The 12,543-nt window shown below is 36.8% G+C and overlaps 1 protein-coding gene across 15 annotated transcripts in view; it reads left to right on the plus strand.

Annotated features, from left to right (window-relative positions):
• ANKRD28 (ankyrin repeat domain 28) overlaps positions 1-12,543 on the plus strand; it is a 186,399-nt gene that overhangs the window by 145,241 nt on the left and 28,615 nt on the right. For 14 of the 15 annotated variants that reach the window (XM_049710169.1, XM_049710171.1, XM_049710172.1 and 11 more), the window contains 6 exons: positions 1,583-1,661; positions 2,589-2,703; positions 3,677-3,759; positions 7,073-7,136; positions 7,342-7,410; positions 9,529-9,669. In XM_049710169.1, coding sequence (XP_049566126.1) covers positions 1,583-1,661; positions 2,589-2,703; positions 3,677-3,759; positions 7,073-7,136; positions 7,342-7,410; positions 9,529-9,669 — 551 coding nt within the window. The remainder of the gene's footprint in view (positions 1-1,582; positions 1,662-2,588; positions 2,704-3,676; positions 3,760-7,072; positions 7,137-7,341; positions 7,411-9,528; positions 9,670-12,543) is intronic. The other variant, XM_033431992.2, reaches the window with a different exon arrangement.

Genomic DNA, 12,543 nt, shown 5'->3' on the forward strand with positions numbered 1-12,543 from the left:
TAGCCGTGGCGCACTTAGCCCCCTTCAGGCTGTGTTCACGCAGCCAACCCCAGTGCTCTCCCTGCGCTCTGACCAAAGCCCGAGCCTCAGCTCCCAGCCCCGCCTGCCCCGGCGGTGAGCAGACAAGCCTCTCGGGCTGGTGAGTGCCGGTCGGCACCGATCCTCTGTGCAAGAATCTCGCCACTTTGTCCTCCGCACCCCTGTTGCTGCGCTCTCTTCCGCGGCTCCGAAGCTTCCCCCCTCCGCCACCTGCAGTCTCCGCCCGCGAAGGTGCTTCCTAGTGTGTGGAAACCTTTCCTCCTTCACAGCTCCCTCCCACTGGTGCAGGTCCCGTCCCTATCCTTTTGTCTCTGTTTATTCTTTTTTCTTTTGCCCTACCCAGATACGTGGGGAGTTTCTTGCCTTTTGGGAGGTCTGAGGTCTTCTACCAGCATTCAGTAGGTGTTCTGTAGGAGTTGTTCCACGTGTAGATGTATTTCTGGTGCATCTGTGGGGAGGAAGGTGATCTCCACGTCTTACTCTTCCGCCATCTTCCCCTCGTCCCCAGAATGAATGGTTTTTATAAAGCAGTATAGCCCTGGTTTTTCATAACCTTGCTTATCATGAACACTGCCTCATTGATTTTGTCACTTACCGATTTTTTTTTCCCACTCTTCAAGTGTTTATTCCATAATCAGTTACTGTAGAGAACAGAACCCCAATTGTATATAGGTTGAAAGCAAGAAATATACAGTTTCTCACAATATATCCAGTTGTCAACCCAGATAGCTGTCACACCTTTTCCCACCCCACCGTGTACTTTAAATTTTGGTCAGATAAACAAAATACCCCAAATACTTCTTTCCTTTGTGATGGTCACATGTATGTTTTGATTAACAAAATAATTTTCGGGAAGAAAAGACTTTACCTAACTCGCAATAAAAGATATCACCTAACTCAGGCGTTGTTTTTCTTCATATGTGGAATTCCTCTAGAATTTCAGAATTTCTACATCAAACACACATACAAGGCCAGTCTGGTTTATTATTTTAAGTAATTTGAGAAAATAGCTAACATTATTTGTTACAAATAATTATAAACAAAATAATGTGTAAAGTTTTTTAAGTGAATTATAGTTTCTGAAGTTAATTCTGACATTCACTTTTCCTTGGTCAAGGAGGGATTCAGCATTTCTTAGAACAAAAGAATTGTAGCAGTGTGAAATTTTTGAACTGTGGGCAGCACATCCTGGCAGTACCACTTCCAGTGATGTGACCTTGGTCGAATCATTAATATCCTTTGTGCATCAGTTCCCCTACCTGAAATAGGAGTGATGCTAAGATTACACCACACCCACCACTCCAGGCCTTTTTAAAACTATGGGCATTGAGGTTTCTGTATATTTGTGCTTTATGATATACATACTAAAAAATTAGTTCATAATTTCAAACAGCTGTTTTACTGCCACAGGCTTCAGTTAAACTTAACGCTTGAGTGTAATAGTTCTACAGAGTAAAGTTGCAAGAGGATAGTCAAAATAAAACTAACAATTACATGGTACAGATATAACAAGAATTTTAAATCTCTTGTGTGTTTATTTCAGAGCAAAGATGGAAAAACCCCACTGCACATGACTGCCCTCCACGGTAGATTCTCCAGATCACAAACCATTATCCAGAGTGGTAAAAAGTATTTCTGTTTGTTTTTTTTCTTAAGTGTAGTAAAAGCATCCACATAATGGTATTGAGGAATTGTCATAGCAGTATACACATTTTTGACACTTGATATCAGAGCTCATGAAAATCAGATAATGAATTTTAAATGCCATGTACATGTATCTTTTGTAATTTTGTTTTTCATTTATTTTTGTATTGTTTCCCTTAGATTATAAATATAATTTCTCTAGCAGTTAGTGTTGGCTTTTTTAAAACATGCTAGATAGAAAACTCTGCCTTTCTACTGCGAACTGTATTATATATTAAGAAAACTTTGTTTCATTTCTCTCTTCCCTTCTGACTATCTTGACCTGTTTTTAGCGTTTTCATTTATTTTCTGAACTTGTCTTCTTTTGCATTTGAATTAGTACTAGGCAGGCTAAACTTTTAAATAAAAAGAACCTTTGGGTACTTTAAAGTAGTATTTTCACAAGCCATGTTCCAAGGAACTGTTTATTAGTAGTCCTGAAGACAATAGCTGTTCTGATTTTGCAGGGAAAGGGTAGGAATAAGCTCATGATCAAATAATTCATAAAATATTGCATGCTGTCTTCTTGGTGACACAGAGTGTGCACATTAAAGCTTTGGAAAGTCTCACTCTAAAGAAATGTGTTTAATTTCGTTTAAATACAGTGGTTTCCAAACTTATTGGATGCCCAGAACCCTTTTGTAATTTTTAAATCTGTTAAAATCTTATGCTTGTTCACAAAATTGCTTTAAGTGTGAACCCCAGTGCCTGGCCCAGTAAATGTGCTGTGGATGAAATCTATGGTTAAATTGCTATACCCATTAGTTTGTGCTTTTTATAATTGCATTTTATATCACTTTCCATGTAATAGATTTGACTTGATCGTTATATTAGTCCAGTGTCTGATAGTATGTCCTTTATTGCAGGAGCAGTAATCGACTGTGAGGACAAGAATGGCAACACCCCTTTGCACATAGCAGCGAGGTACGGCCATGAGCTGCTAATCAACACTCTAATTACAAGTGGTGCTGACACTGCAAAGTAAGTACTTCCCAAGGTAGTGTTGATGCCTTGTCAGGGAAACATGTGGATTTTGTCCTCAATGTAGTACTAATTGCTTGAGCTTTATCCTCTTTTTATTGGCGATGTAATAGAATAGAATGTTTAATGTGATTTCATTGGTAAACCAGCATAGGGTATTTTTATATTTTTTTACCCCAGTTCTTTCTAGATTATGAATAACATACTAAAGTTTCCTTGTAAGATTTTGTTTGAAAGATGGATTCTCTTGCATGCTCTGCAGAAAGAAATACCCTACTTTTAAATTGATGTTTATCATTCTTATGTATGTTTTTAAATTTTTATTACCTTTTTTATATGTTTATTAACATGTTTTAAATCTTCTGTTAAACTTTCTGTAAATGGTATGCTACTGTATACTTTTTAACTTTTTTTTTTTTTTTTTACATGAAGTTGTTGGTTTAGCCATGTAGATATAAATTTGGGCTTTTTTTCCTCATCTCTATACGTAACCAGTTCATTCATTTTATAAAATTTAATTCTTGTGTAAAGATTTCACAATTTTTATTCATTCTCATTTACAAACACAAGTTGCTTCCAAGTTTTTACTATGACAAAAATTACTGCAGTGAACATTCTTAAACATTTTGCCTTGTGGTAATGATTCTCAACATCGGGGCAGGGGGAATGGGTTTTGCTCCTGAGGCAAATGTCTAGAGACATTTTTGGTTGTCATAATTTGGGGAGGAGAGTGTTACTGTCATCCAGTGTAGGTAGAACCTGGGGGCACTGATGACATCCTACAGGCACAGGATAACCCAGCCCCCCAGCCCCCAGCCCCCCAGAAAATCTATAGTGATGGTAGTGCTGAGGTTGAAAAGTCCTGCTCCTGCTCTAAGAGGAAAGTTGCTGGATAAGTTAAGTATTGAATAGTTTCTTTTTAATTTATTTAAGTGATTGCATTGTGATGAGGACACTGTCCTGTTCACTTTAGGCGTGGCATACATGGAATGTTCCCCCTCCATTTGGCAGCCTTAAGTGGTTTTTCAGATTGCTGTAGGAAACTTCTTTCTTCTGGTAAGTGGAACCTTCACAGACAGATTATCCCCTTTCACCTCCCCAAACCACCCCCCGCCATCTCCCATTTTAATACAGTCTCTTTATCCTGCTTTTCCAGAATCACATATAGATATGTCCATGTGTGGATCATTTATTAACCCCTCTTAGAAGATGTTGGACCCTTTAATTTTAAGATTTGATTTTCTCTTCAGCTCTGGGAAAGGTTTTATTTTTCCAGTGATTTCCTCCTCTCTCTCTTAGTTGGGGAATGGGGTGTGGAATATTTCTAGAGCAGTCCCTTTGTGTCTAGAAGTAAAATATCTTCATTTGCATGCTTCCTTTTTAACAGCCAGTGGCCAGTTTACAATATCTTGTAGGTTTGTGAAATTATTTATGCCATATCTAATTACTGTCTTAAAATACCACATAATCAGTTTGAAGCAAAACAGGATCAATAGCTTTCTATAACTATTACTACAAAATTATCCTTATTAAATGCATAGAATTACTAAATATATAAGATTTAATTTTTAATGATATTCTATTTCTTAGCGTGTTAGGAAAGTTGAACAGATTTTGTATATTAATACTCTTGATTGCTAAAAGAATTATGGGAAAATTTCAGTGAAAATTAACATATTGTGAGACAGACAGTGAGTTTTTCTTAATGATATCTTTTAAGTGAGGTAATTGTGTTTTGAATGTTTTAAGTGTATGTGTGTCCACAAGTCATCACATACCCATTTATCTATGAAGGAGAATTCTAAAAACCTCTTCTCAGTGTTAGTATTAACGTGCAAGTATCAAAGCACCTATGGGTTTAAAAAAAAAGTTTTATTAAGAAATAATTCATGTATCATACAATTCACCTGTTTAAAATTTACAATACAGTGTTTTTTTTAATTCATATTATTTTATTTATTTATTTTATTTTTTATTTTTTTCATTTTAACATCTTTATTGGAGTATAATTGCTTTACAATGGTATGTTAGTTTCAGCTTCACAACAAAATGAATCAGTTATATATATACATATGTTCCCATATCTCTTCCCTCTTGCGTCTCCCTCCCTCCCTATCCCACCCCTCCAGGCGGTCACAAAGCACGGAGCTGATCTCCCTGTGCTATGCGGCTGCTTCCCACTAGCTATCTACCTTACGTTTGGTAGTGTATATATGTCCATGCCTCTCTCTCGCTTTGTCACCGTTTACCCTTCCCCCTCCCCATAGCCTCAAGTCCATTCTCTAGTAGGTCTGTGTCTTTATTCCTGTTTCACCCCTAGGTTTTTCATGACATTTTTTTTTTAAATTCCATATATATGTTTTAGCATACGGTATTTGTCTCTCTCTTTCTGACTTACTTCACTCTGTATGACAGACTCTAGGTCTATCCACCTCATTACAAATAGCTCAATTTCGTTTCTTTTTATGGCTGAGTAATATTCCATTGTATATATGTGCCACATCTTCTTTATCCATTCATCCGATGATGGACACTTAGGTTGTTTCCATCTCTGGGCTATTGTAAATAGAGCTGCAATGAACATTTTGGTACATGACTCTTTTTGAATTATAGTTTTCTCAGGGTGTATGCCCAGTAGTGGGATTGCTGCGTCATATGGTAGTTCTATTTGTAGTTTTTTAAGGAACCTCCATACTGTTCTCCACAGTGGCTGTATCAATTTACATTCCCACCAACAGTGTAAGAGGGTTCCCTTTTCTCCACACCCTCTCCAGCATTTATTGTTTCTAGATTTTTTGATGATGGCCTTTCTGACTGGTATGAGATGATATCTCATTGTAGTTTTGATTTGCATTTCTCTAATGATTAGTGATGTTGAGCATTCTTTCATGTGTTTGTTGGCAGTCTGTATATCTTCTTTGGAGAAATGTCGATTTAGGTCTTCTGCCCATTTTTGGATTGGGTTGTTTGTTTTTTTGTTATTAAGCTGCATGAGCTGCTTATAAATTTTGGAGATTAATCCTTTGTCAGTTGCTTCATTTGCAAATATTTTCTCCCATTCTGAGGGTTGTCTTTTGGTCTTCTTTATGGTTTCCGTTGCTGCGCAAAAGCTTTGAAGTTTCATTAGGTCCCATTTGTTTACTTTTGTTTTTATTTCCATTTCTCTAGGAGGTGGGTCAAAAAGGACCTTGCTGTGATTTATGTCATAGAGTGTCCTGCCTATGTTTTCCTCTAAGAGTTTGATAGTTTCTGGCCTTACATTTCGGTCTTTAATCCATTTTGAGCTTATTTTTGTGTATGGTGTTAGGGAGTGATCTAATCTCATACTTTTACATGTAGCTGTCCAGTTTTCCCAGCACCACTTACTGAAGAGGCTGTCCTTTCTCCACTGTACATTCCTGCCTCCTTTATCAAAGATAAGGTGACCATATGTGCATGGGTTTATCTCTGGGCTTTCTATCCTGTTCCATGGATCTATCTTTCTGTTTTTGTGCCAGTACCATACTGTCTTGATTACTGTAGCTTTGTAGTATAGTCTGAAGTCAGGAAGCCTGATTCCTCCAGCTCCGTTTTTCGTTCTCAAGATTGCTTTGGCTATTCGGGGTCTTTTGTGTTTCCATACAAATTGTGAAATTTTTTGTTCTAGTTCTGTGAAAAATGCCAGTGGTAGTTTGATAGGGATTGCATTGAATCTGTAGATTGCTTTGGGTAGTATAGTCATTTTCACAATGTTGATTCTTCCAATCCAAGAACATGGTATATCTCTCCATCTATTTGTATCATCTTTAATTTCTTTCATCAGTGTCTTATTTTTTAAGTATATTCACAGAGGTATGTAACCATGACTACAATGGGTTTTAGAACATTTTCATACCCCCCCCACAAAAAAAACCCCTCATTTGCAGTCAGTTCCCCATTTCCTCCCTCCCCCCAGCCCTAAGCAGTCATTAATCTACTTTCCACCTCTATAAATTAACCTATTCTGGACAGTTCATAGAAATGGAATCACCCAAGATGTGGTTTTGTGACTGATTTTTCTCGCTTAGAAATGTTCTGAAAGGTCATCCAGTGTTATAAACTTGTATCAGTACTTTATTTCTTTTTATTGCTGAATAATATTCCATTGTATCCTATGACTTTTAAACAAGTACTCTAGCATTTGTTCTAAAACCCCCAATCCTTTAGTGGTAATTTTTTTTTAAATACTGTACATTATTAATCTATTTTCAATTAATTTTTACCTACTTGTAATTCATAGTTTTGTTTAAGATTGGGGGTGTGTGATTTTTTTTTTACATATTTTTAATGTAATACTCTAATATAAAGTAACATACCTATACTATTACATAAGATATATTCATTCTTGTAGGATTTGATATAGATACCCCAGATGATTTTGGCAGGACCTGTCTACATGCAGCTGCAGCTGGAGGGTATGTTAACAAAATTTTTACTTTTTTTAAGAAGAGGATAGTTGATCGTGGCAGTTTTTTTTTGTTTCATAAAATATAAATCACAATGTTTTATTCACTCTGCCTCATTTGAAAACACGCTTTTATACTTATTTAAACCTACCAATTTCATTATAATTACAATTTCATTACAATTACATCTTCTCAATGTATTTTTCCTGGGTAGGAATTTGGAGTGCCTAAACCTTCTGCTGAACACTGGTGCAGACTTCAACAAAAAGGATAAATTTGGAAGGTAGGGTGTGATACAGTTCCTCTGTAAAGCCTACTTAATGTTGTTTACTTAATGACTTTCTTGACCTCCTAATGTGGCTTCTGAGAGTTAACTGAATAAATCTATGACTTTTGCATTGTGATCATGATTTGTTGAGAGGCCCCAATAAGTAGATAACTTCTGAATATTCATTCTCACCCACAGCCTTCTTCCAGCTGGGCCCCTGCCATAGCCCCAGGCTACCAGCCACAGCTTTACTTTATAAGCACTTCTATACCTCTTGTGATGTCATTCCTCTTCCTCCTCCCATAATCATAGCCATGAAAATATAAAACCGCATGGTACCTATGCTCCCTCAAAAAACCCACAAGAGCTGGAGCTCAGTGGTAGTTCTCCATTCCTTCAAGTCATTCTTTTTTGTTAGAGACTCTGCTGCCTATATTTGGTTCCAGAGCACTAGAAAGAGGGAGGAAACAGGTTACAAATCGATGTGTAATTTTTCTTTCTCCTCTTCTCTGACTCTCCGCACACACCCTGAGCGTGACCCACAGGAAAGCACCTGTGAATGCAGAGTCCCTTTGTAGTCACCCAGCCAATCTGCAGTCTCACTGTTCAGCCCCAGGCCTCATTGCTACTTGCATCTGTGATTGCAGTACTTAAAGCCACCATGATCTACTAAGTTACTTAGAGTAGGAATTGACCCAGAGTCTGTTAGAACCACATAGGAAAGGACAGAAGGCAATTTGAAAAATAGAGGTGAGCATGCTGTAGTGTGTACAGAAATCTAAATATAATGTACACATGAGACTTACAATGTTATAATCTAGTGTTACCTCAATTTAAAAAAAAATAGAGGTGGCAATATGAGCAAAATTGTGTATCAGGAGTTTGAGAATTTTATCAGAGTATGTGACAAGAGAGGGTGTGTGTGAATCTGTGTCAGTGCATGGGATTGGGCCAGTGCACAGTAGAATTACGTGTGGTAGGGAATCAGAAGTACATATAAGAAAAGAAAAGGAAAAATGACTATCTGACCCCATAATTATTTTGAAGAACAGACTGTTCTTATAAGCCTGCTAATTGAAGGAACTAATGACCCACAAAATCAAAAATCACTTTGTTTGACTTTGGAGCTAATTTATTTTTATAAGTGTACTTTAATCCAGCTTATATTAGTTAATTTGTAGCACTTGACGCATTCTGTACTACAATTAGGGCACATTCTGAGTTTAGAAGCTTGAAAGTAATTCAGGGTTAATTGCATTTTCAAAAATACTATTACTATATTATACTATTATCCAATAAAGTAAAATAATGCTTAACTGTCATTTCACCAGGTAAATATTTTAGAAAAAATTATACCATGAAGACTCTGGACTAAATTTACCTTCACTTTTCTGTTTTCTTCTTCTTCTTCTGTTTTGTTTTTTTTTAATGAAAGGTCATGGATAATCATAGCTTATTAATCTAAAGACAGAAACTCCTAAATTTAGTAATATTCTTTTTCATTTCAGTAACTGAGAAGAAGTAAGCTACAAATATTCCATCTCTAGAAATTAACAGTACTCTAAACTCTTCAAAATGATGAACAGCCTTCAAAACTATGCATTTTCTGCTTGAGGAATCTGATATTACTGTGCAGCTCTACCATATAGTTGATATATCAGCATCCTTTTTAATGCTTCTGTATTTTTCTTACTCTTTATTCCTCTACTGAAACAGGAACAGAAGCTGCTACCTATGAAACATCTCTATTAGTATAGGGGAAGCTTTGTTAAATGAAAGTTTTCTCAGATTGCTGATGGCATTAGGGAGGGAAAAAAAATAAGTTTTCAAGTTTTGGAGCAGAATATGAAGGATATCTGTAATTCACTCAAAAGACTGGAATTGTTACTGTCTGGGGACCATGAAATGATTTAATTGTGTTCCTGTCTTATTTTGTATTCTTAGAGGCTCTTTGCCATCTTAGTTTCTCCTCCAAGCTTTCTGTCTGGCCCTCCAAAAGACTTAGGTATATGGCAGAAATCAATCTCAGGCTTTCTATAAATATTTATAACTGGGTGGATCAACTGTGCTCTTGTTTACTGGTTTGTGTCCCTGACTTTTTTTTTTTTTTTTTTAATTAACTTGGGCAAAAAGATCTCCACTGCACTATGCTGCTGCCAACTGCAACTACCAGTGCCTGTTTGCTCTTGTGGGCTCAGGAGCAAGTGTGAATGACCTTGATGAAAGAGGATGCACACCCTTGCACTATGCAGCTACGTCAGACACAGATGGCAAGTAAGTATCATGTGGTGAGAATGAAGGATTGTTTCTATCTGGCAGTTTTTATAGCAAATTTGTATTTCCTTTTTTGTACTTTTTATTATTGATTATCTTTCCCTGATGCTCTGGTAGAGAAAATAAGTTGTTTTCATAATTATTCCTAGTCATAGTTATTACCCACCTACTTCTACTCAGCAGCCTGCATTATGAACTAATCGGGTAGAAGAAAGATCAAGGTCCCTTTTCATCCTCCCTTCCAAAAACACATCTTAATATCTATCACCTCCATGTTTTTTCCACCTGGCTTCTTAGAGGCAACAGTCTTGAGTATATCATAGGGAAAGGGAAAGAGGCAAGAGGTACACAGACAATGCCATCCGAAGATTGAGCAGAGATTGGAATGCCAGTATTCTTCAGAGGTAGAAAGTTCATATTTCTAAGGGATCCCTGTAAATTGGTATTCAAATAGGGAATAATTGAACTGGCAGAATCTGGCACATAGTTGGTACTGAATAGTGCTTAAATAAGTAAATTATATAGATAATGGAGTAGTGAGTAAATGTTGTCCAAGAATGACTTAATAAAATCAAAAGAATGAGAGATTTATAAATTCTTTCATAATTAATATTCACCCAAAGTTGATCAGACCCATTTATAGTACCTTAATGTATATTGCCTTCTTGGAAGAAAATGAACTCATTAGAGACAGAGAAGAAATCTTCAATGTCTGTGGTATTCCTCATGAGTCTGGGTCAGTGAAGGGTAGGAAAAACAAATAATGGTTTCTGGGGAAAGATTTTATAAAATATACTTCAAGGAAGTTGCATTTAACACAGAACTATTTCCTTGGTTTTTAATGTTTACTTTTTTACCTTCAAAATAAAAAGCATAATTTGATGGTATTACTCACAAATATTAATTTATTATAAATTCTGTAACTAATTTCAAATCCATTTCTATAAGTAACACTTCGTTATGTTGGATTTGTGTCTAAAATCCTAATCTTGAAAGCATTAGTAAAATATACTATCAGCCCTTTGTATCTACTGGTTTTGCATCTGCAGATTCAGAGGGTCGACTATATTCATTGTAGGGTTGTGTTCATTTATTATAAGGGACTTGAGGGTCCAAGTCTACGGTCTTTGGTATCCTCGAGTACTCTTGGAATCAGTCCCCCTTAGATACCGAAGGATGACCGTATTTTCTGTTTGGAGGAATATATCACTTTATACAATTTCATGTATACCAGAATAGTTAGATAGGTTTTGGGAGAAGCTAAGTTATTTGAAGTATGTTTTTGGATAGTAGAGCTTTAAAGAAAATCTCTGATAGAGACTTTGTAAATCAGAAAATATTTTGGTAAGCTTGGGTAAGTAGATTATCCTCTGATTTATAAATTTTGTAATTTCAGGATTTGATTTATAGATTTTCCTAAAATAGATTATACCCCAAATGACTGTCACCATCAGAAGTCCTTTACCACTGTTCCCATAAACTGTTTATTGGGTACTGCCCAGCATGATCTAAGTAAACTCCACTGAGTTCATGTACACACAGACAGAGGTTACCCAATGGTCCTCCTGCCCTTATACAATTACATTAAACCTGAATTCTTATGCAGGAACAAAAGAATAATAATGTTCAATCTATACTGTTTGAGATTTGTGGTTTTATTTTAAGCCTGTCTACTTTTTCTTTAGAAGTATACTTAGTACTAAAGTGAATTAAATCGTTAGTTTTCTCACCTAATATAAACTGTTTTGAGCAGTAGTCTAGAGCAGGGGTCCCTAAACCCTGGGCTGTGAACTGGTACTGGTCCGCGGCCTGTTAGGTGAGTGGCGAGCGAGTGAAGCTCATCTGCCGCTCCCCATCGCTCGCATTACCGCCTGGACCGTCCCCGCCACCCACTCGCCCCCCGATCCGTGGAAAAATTGTCTTTCGCAAAACCGGTCCCTGGTGCCAAAAAGGTTGGGGACCGCTGGTCTAGAGATACTTATTACTTAAACACTTAATTCTCAGTATGTCCACAAGCAACCTGATGTACCAGAAAGAACATGAGCTTTATCCAAAAGACCCAGCTGAAATCATGGGGGCTTCATATTATACCTCTCTGAGCCTGAGCAAATAATTGTTAGGCAAAATCTTCTTTATCTGTAAAATTAGAATGAAGCGTACTTAGAATTGTGGGGAAAACTGAGGGCATGTGTATAAAAGAATCTAGCACTGTTTTTTGGAGCCTCTTTCTTATCTTTGAAGTATCAAAGTCCCAGAGGTCTTGTCTGATGCCATCATTTATTGCCTCAGTGATTTGTTCCCTGGGAACCTTCTGGAAACTATTCACTACAGTAACCATTTTAGGATACCAGAGGCATCCTTTCAGTAAGTGATTGTTTCGGAGGCTTAAATAGTAGAATTAAAGAGTTGGTTTATTTTTCTGAACTCCAAGGATTTAATTCCCAGGAATAGGTTGGATAATAAGAGAATCTGGAATAATTCTTTCTGCTGCCAAAGCCAGAGTGAAATATTTTCTAAAAGAAGAAACAAATTCCCCATGACTTCAAATACTGTTATTCAGTAATGTGTGTTTGTTGGTTTGTTTCTTTAATGATTGTTTAATAATGTCCTGTCAGCATCCCCAGGGAAAGTTGTATATACTTTGGGATTTTTGACACTCTGCCACCGGTTTTCTGCTGTTCAGAAGTGACATAAGTAATTGCAGTTCTACTCTGCCTTGTGTGCCTGTCTTTACTTGCAGTAAATGGAAAAATACATGAAATCGTTCCTACTCATTCTACTCATCCTGCTAGTCACCCCCATCATCCTGATGCTGACGTTCACTCTAGGCAGTCATGACTCAGCAAACAAATATATAGTTATTTTCACGGGAAA

The sequence above is a fragment of the Orcinus orca genome, chromosome 5 (genome assembly GCF_937001465.1).
Source record: "Orcinus orca chromosome 5, mOrcOrc1.1, whole genome shotgun sequence".
NCBI classification, from domain to species: domain Eukaryota; kingdom Metazoa; phylum Chordata; class Mammalia; order Artiodactyla; family Delphinidae; genus Orcinus; species Orcinus orca.